The sequence below is a fragment of the Sus scrofa genome, chromosome 13, assembly GCF_000003025.6.
Source record: "Sus scrofa isolate TJ Tabasco breed Duroc chromosome 13, Sscrofa11.1, whole genome shotgun sequence".
Taxonomy (NCBI): Eukaryota; Metazoa; Chordata; class Mammalia; order Artiodactyla; family Suidae; genus Sus; species Sus scrofa.
Window position 1 is genome coordinate 206,293,256 of NC_010455.5, and position 7,087 is coordinate 206,300,342.

The window sequence follows — 7,087 nt, forward strand, 5'->3', positions numbered from 1 at the left end:
AGTGGGTTTGGGATCCGGTGTCGCTGTGAGCTGTGGTGTAGCTTGCAGATGCGGCTCGGATCTGGCGTGGCTGTGGCTGTGGTATAGGCTGGCAGCTGTAGCTCTGATTTGACCCCTAGCCTGGGAACTTCCATATGCTGCAGGTGCAGCCCTGAAATGACACACACTCGCACACAAATGCAGCCTCACCGCATAGCCGAGGGCTTTGGGGACCACTTGCTCAGCCTCTATTCCTGTTTTCCCGTCTGTGACACAGGGTTTTGAGCTCCCACTTGCAAGTGGCTGTGGGACCCACGGGACCACATACGCAGACCACAGGCACGGTCCTGGCACACACAGGCCCAGGCCTAGGGACAGGGAGATGAGAGAACCCCCAGAAGCCCCTGGAGGGTGGGGCACAGAGCCCGCGGAGAGACGCCCCTTGGGATGCTGTGCGCCTGGTGCCCAGGCTCTGGGCGGCTCAGCGCCGCAGGCGGGGCTGGAGACGTGGGCACTCAGCCCAGCCGCGTTTCTGCTGACGGGGCGGCCGCCCTCCTGAGCTCACGCTTTCCGGGCAAATCCCCCTAATGCCTCCATTCTTCCCCGGCGTATATAGGGAGGGCCCGGGTCCCAGCTCCCCACCCAGCTGCCCAGAGGCCCCTGCCCAGAGCCCCGCCTGCCCCGGGTCCTGCAGAGCCGACGTCCGCCATGGACATTGCCATCCAGCACCCCTGGTTCAAACGCGCGCTGGGCCCCTTCTACCCCAGCCGGCTGTTCGACCAGTTCTTCGGCGAGGGCCTCTTCGAGTACGACCTGCTGCCCTTCCTGTCGTCCACCATTAGCCCCTACTACCGCCAGTCCCTCTTCCGCACCGTGCTGGACTCCGGCGTCTCCGAGGTAAGGCTTTCCCGCTGCTCCCCCCGGGGCACCCGGGCCGTGGCCCGAGGGGAGCGGGGTCTCTGAGGGCCGGCCTGGAGTGGACGTGACACCGGCTTGTGCCGTGGGGTGGATGGGGATGGCCACAGGGCCACTTTGGCCACTTTCCGCCCTCTTGCCACCTCTTCCCCCCTGGACGTGCAGAGGCCCGGTGGGCTGTCCCCCCAGCAGAGCGCCCCAGCCCCTGGGGGTGGTGGGAGGGGGAGCTGCCTGAGCCCCCCCTGTCCTTTCCTCCCACGAGCCCATGACAGTGTACCCTTGGTGATGCCCCGCTGTGGGCCAGGCACCCCAAGGACAGCCCCTCGGAGGCAGGGCGATGGCGGCTGAGCCTGGCGCTTGGCAGCTGTGCTTCCCCTTCAGCAGGAAGCCTCAGGTGTGCTGCGCTGCCTGAGTCCGGCAGGAGGGTCCTGTTTGAAGCCCCTCCGTGGCCGTGGAGCTGCAGCCAGTGGGCTCTTCCTGAGCTGGCCCGGGAGCCCAAGGCCAGGCCCCACGGGCCAGCAAGCAGGCCCCTGGCCTCCGTCCCCCAGGGTCCAGCCTTTTGGAGGCGCCAGGTCTTACCACTGCCTAAAACACAGAGGCTTGTCCAGAGCTGGTGCAAGGCCCATCACTCCAGGGGCCAAAGGAGGCCAAACGAGTGTCCCGAGCCAGGGCAGGAACAGGAGAGGGGACTGAAAGGGCTTTGTGTGCCAGGAGCTGGCAGCCTGTGTAGGCCCGCGGGCACCGCGCGTCTGGCACAGACGGGGCCCCAGGCTGTTTACAGAGAGGCGAGCGCTGAGGCCAAGGGCAGCGGTCCAGCTCCCGGTGCTCGGTCCTACAGGCCGGCCAAGCACTAACCATAACCAGCTAGCCAACCAACCTATAGCCAGCCCTCCAACCATAAACAGCTCAGGAACCATAACCAGCCAGTCAATCAACCTGTAATGAGCCCTGCAACTACAACCAGCCCCGCAATTCACTACCAGCCATCTAACACAACCAACCAGCCGCTCAACCCCAAACCAGTCCGCCAACCCCTTGCCAACCAGGCCCCGAGGTTCTGGTGGTCAGCTGGGTGGCCACGTGGGCCTGAGTCACGGGTCCCTCTGTCCCGTGGGGACATGGAGGGGGAGGTGAGGGCCCCGACTGCAGCCTCGGCTCTGACAACCGGGGGCGAGCACGTCGCCTCCCCAGTCCGGCCGTTCCGGTCAGCTCTGTAGGGGCCGCGGCCAGTCGCCTCCCAGCCGCAGCCCCGGGAGACCCACGCGGGTGCTTGGTTCCAGGTCCGGTCCGACCGGGACAAGTTTGTCATCTTCCTGGACGTGAAGCACTTCTCCCCCGAGGACCTGACGGTGAAGGTGCAGGAGGACTTCGTGGAGATCCACGGCAAGCACAACGAGCGGCAGGTGAGCGGGCGCCGCCTGGGCCCCGTGCGGGGGGCTGCCCCCCGCCCCCGCCCCCCCCCAGGGGGCCCTGCCGGAGCCCTCCGTGCCCGCAGGCGGTCCCCCGCTCCGTCCAAACCGCCTGAGGGACGAGGTGAGGTTAGGAAGGACCCTGGGGACGTGGGTGCACTCAGAGCTCCCCCCGCACCCCGGGCGGGACCAGCTCCCCGTCCTCTCAGACCGACTGTCTCGAGCGGGGGGCACAGCTGGGTTGGGGGGCCCGCAGCCTCGCAGCCCTTAGGGACCGGGGATCTCCCCAGAGCTCTCCCCGCTGGAGAGGAGCGAGTTGGCCTGGGGCTGAGCTGGGCCCCGAGTGTCAGGAGAAGGGGACGCCCTTGGCCCAGGCGAGACTTTCTGACCTGGCGTTCGGCAGGGAGCCGAGCCCCAGCGGTCTGCGGGGTCGCAGGTCCGGGGAAGCTGGCCCCGAGGGCAGGGCTCGGGCAGGCCTTTCAGGTGATCTCGGAAGGAAATAGACTGAAAAGCCAACCCCGTGGCAGCGAGGGCCCCGGGCAGGCTCAGACCGCTCACGGGGAGGCGGGGAGGCCGCAAGGCCCAGCCCCTGGCCCAGCCCCACCCTGGCCCTGGGAGAGCACCCTGGGTTCGACCCTCCTGCGGTCAGGAGGGCCTCCTGGAGTGGGCGGGGGTGGCCCGCTGCAGGGTGTCTCTGACCGCGGCCTCCCCGCGCCCAGGATGACCACGGCTACATCTCCCGCGAGTTCCACCGCCGCTACCGCCTGCCTTCCAACGTGGACCAGTCTGCGCTCTCCTGCTCCCTGTCCGCCGACGGCATGCTGACCTTCTCCGGCCCCAAGGTCCCGTCCGGCGTGGACGCCGGCCACAGCGAGCGGGCCATCCCCGTGTCGCGGGAGGAGAAGCCCAGCTCCGCGCCCACGTCCTAAGCTCGGCCTCGGCCTCGACTGCCACCCGCTGCGGCCCCCGCGGCCCACCGTCTGGGGACCCTAGAAAGTGGGGCGTCTGCCCCTCCGCTTTCCTCCTTTCCATTTCCTTCTCTTCCCGGAGGGCCTGAGGGTTTGAGAGAGCAGCCTGGAGAGCTTGGGGCCTCAGCCAGAGGTGCTGAGACCTCAGAGTGACCCGCGTTCCCCCGGCCAGCTGGTGGAGGTGGCCGCCACCCCAGCTCCTTAGGCAACACCGCACCTCCTGAGGACGCAGGCTGTCTAGGCTGGCCGGGCAGTCAGAGGGCGCCCTCGCTGCCCTGTCTCTGGGTGACCCTGGTCCAGGGCAGCCAGGTGCATCTCAGCCCTTGGTGGCCAGCGCCCATGCCGAGCCCGGGGCCGCCGGATGCATCTAGCGGGGGCTCCCATGCGCCGGGGCTCTCGGCAGCCCGTGCCTCTCAAACCACCTTCCCTCCAACCTCCCTCTACGTAGTTCCACTCTCGGGGCATCTGGTCACCCTTGGGGACGCAGCCTGTGGCAGTCAATAAAGAGCAGGTGACACAAGCAACTTGCTGTGTGGTGGCCGTGCTGTCTCTGTGGGGACAGGGGTGGGAGGGCAACGGGGAAGCTCAAGGGGACTCTACTGGGGATGCGAGGGGTGGGGACGCTGGGTCCGCCTGTCGCTGTTCAGCCCCAGTGGCCTCTGAGTGACTGGGTCACCTCCTCGCTCCCAGACCCAGTGCCTCCCGAGACACCAGCCGTGCGGGCAGGAGGGGGCTGCTTCTGAGAACGTGGAGGGAAGGGGGGGGCGGGCTCCTCTCTCTCTGAGTGGGAACTGGGTGCCAGGCGGGGCTGCGCCATCCTGACTGTGCCGTCCTGACCCCTGGCCTCCCTCTGGGGGCTTCTGCCCTGGCTCCCTCAGGTTTTGCTCCCTAAGGGACAAGGATAGACAGGCAGAAGGGCCCACTCCGCTAGGTGTCACGCCCTGGGTGCCCTGGGTGGGAGGTGTCCCCACTCTGCCTCCCTCCTCCTGGAACAGACATGGGGCCCTTGCGGAATTCTGCCCGGGGTGGGGGGTGGCATCCTCCGCCTGCCCAGCCCACCCCGCCCTGAGAGACAGGTCCAGAGGCTGGCAGCCTCCACGTGGGGATGGCGGGGCTCAGCCAGGCACCCGACCGCTGCTCGGTGACCGCAGAGACGGCGAGGGGGGCGGCCAGATGCGGCCTCCGGGCCCTGCTGGTGTGGTCAGGCCGAGAGTAGGGCCCTCTCTGGGCAGTGCAGATGGGCGCTCTGGGGACCCTGACGAGCCCGGCAGGATGGGCCTGGGCATGGTGCCCACACTCCTTGAGAAGCTGGGCCCCAAGAGGGGAGGACGAGGGGGTTTCAAACAGTGACCTCTGTTCAACACGCAGGGAACTGGCTGTCACCCGGACTTTAAGTGGAAAGCAGGGCGTTTGTGCAAGCGTACACACACACACACACACACACACACACACACACACACACGCTTGCCTTCGTAGCTCTGGGTTTGGCCTCCTTCTCAACAAGGCCCTCGCCCCAGGGAAGCGTCTCCAGATTCCCCACCCCACCTGCCTACTCCTTCCGACAGGTGGTCCTGCCTCGGTCCTGCCGCTTCCTCCGTCTCCATGGAGATGGGGGCAGCCTGCGTAGGCGCCCAATGATCACAGCTCTTGGGGGCTGGGGTGGGTATTTTGGAAAATCAGTCAGCGGCTCCCTGCCCCTCCCAGGTGCCCCAGACCTGCTGTTGTCAGAGCCACTTCTGCTTGGCACAGCCTGGCCTGTCACTGCACCGGGTCTCGTGGGCCAGGGGCCGGGGTCCTGGGGGCCTGGCTGCAGCCACAACTGAGCTGCCAATGGAGGCCTGGTCTTGCGTTCGCTGTGGACCTGGCCTGGGCCTGGCCTGAGCCGCCACCCCCAAATCCACGTGTTGGAGCCCTCGTTTCCACCCTCGCAGGTGACGGTTTGGAGACGGGGGCCCTAAAGGGGTGTTTAAGATAAAACGAGTCATCGGGACGGGTCCGAATCCCACAGGACTGGGGTCCCCGGGCCCACACACTGAAGGACGACCGTGGGGGACACGGCCGTCCACGCCGAGGAGAGAGGCCTCGGCAGAACGCAGCCCGTGACGCCTTTTGATCTTGGACTTCGGCCCCCAGGACCGTGAGGAAGTGAATGTCCGTTGTTTAAGGCTCCCCGCCCGGGGTTCCTTAGAGCAGCCGAGCTGACACTACAGGCCCGGAGACCGGGCCATCCGCCCTCTGGGGAGGCAGGCTCCCGGGATCCGGATCGAGCGCCTTGATCCGGGGTTTGCAGTGAGCACGGGGCCTCATCAGGCAGGGAAAGGAGTTTCCCAGGAGGGTAAGACCCCACCTTGCCCCGCCTCCTGAGACAGGGCCACGCCCCTCCGCCCTCCCAGGGCGCCTGGACACCCCTTCTCCGCTCTCCACCCTGCCTGGGGGTTTCTTAAGCTAAGACACCCATGTGCCAGCCTGCAGCGGCTTTGTACCTTCGGAGAGGCCTGGACTCTGGGGTCCGATGGAAATGCCTGAGGCCATTGACCAACGGCCAGGGTCTGGCCCCTTCTTGGCCCTGGAGAGCCAGCCCCGCATCCCCCTGGCCTTTGCCCGGCTGGTCCTGCCCTGTCAGCAGCATCCATGCTCCCTGGGATGTATAGGGGGCCTGTTCTGGAACAGTCCCCACACGGCCCACCCTCCACAGCTGCTGTCGGCCAAGTATCACTGACTCCGTGCAGGCACCCAGCTGCCTATCATCTTCTGCAGAGTCCAGGGCAGGTGTGCCCGATGCCCACCAGGCAGGAGGCTGCACTCATGCCAACAGGAGCTCAGCTTTGGCCATGGCTGTCTGGCCGTGCCCCACGCATCGGGGGCACCAGGCATGCCCACCAGGCATCGGGCGGCCCCAGAGCTCTGACCATGGTGCTCTGCCAGTGTCAGTGCCGCGGGCTGTTGTAGGAAGAACTTCAGAACCCAAGGGACCACCTGCTGCCCTTCCTGCTCCTCCCTCCAGACTCACGCCTGTCCACGTGCTGTAGGCCCGGGGTTCACCTCCCGCACGGCTGCCCCGCCTCTGCTGCCTGCTGATGCTTCTTGGCCCGCTGGCCTTCCCCCCACCCTGTCCACTTCTGGTCACGTCTTGCCTGGGGGCCACTCCCCAGACAGTCCTGGGCCACTGGAGTCCAGCCTTATTCACCCTAGGACACGCGGCTGTCCCCACCACCAAACTGTGAAGGCGGGTTGGCCAGCATCCCCTGAAACTGATGGTCTGTGGGCCCCACTCAGAGTCCTGCACAAATACAGATGCCCAGGCCCTGGCCCAGACCTGCCGAATTGGCCTGTGTGGGGCTGAAGCCCAGGAGTCTGCGAGCTGATAATTCTCCACGAGAAACTCACATCCAGGAGAGCCTGAGGGACTCCGGAGTAACAGCAGCTGCCTCCGTGGGTGGGTCAGTGACGGGGTGTGGCCTGGCGGCAGAGCAGCCTCCCCACCCCTAGGTCTCATTCTAGATCCTGGGGGGAGGGGCACCTTCTCATTCCAGCAAATAGGAGGCTTGCACGTGGTTACGTGGTTCTGGAGCAGGAACCGAGGTCCCCTCCGGGATCTCACGGTCACCCTGAGCTGCAGGGTCATCACTGACATTTATCAACAGCAGCAGCAGCAGGAAGAGCATTGGCGGAGCACCTACTGTGTGCCAGACACTGTGCCAGCCACACTGGCAGCTGGCAGCCCCAAAGCAGCCCAGCTGCCTGTAACGGGCTCCACTGTTAGGGAGAAAAGCAGGCTTCCAGGCTGAGTCACTTACCTGGCGCTCCCATCGGGGA

General features: G+C 66.5%; 1 protein-coding gene across 1 annotated transcript; it reads left to right on the forward strand.

The window, feature by feature from the left end:
• On the forward strand, positions 622 to 3,795 carry CRYAA (crystallin alpha A). Its single transcript, XM_021069290.1, has 3 exons — positions 622 to 876; positions 2,175 to 2,297; positions 3,023 to 3,795. Exons 1-3 carry the CDS (start codon positions 688 to 690, stop codon positions 3,230 to 3,232), a joined length of 522 nt encoding a protein of 173 aa, XP_020924949.1. The 5' UTR covers positions 622 to 687; the 3' UTR covers positions 3,233 to 3,795.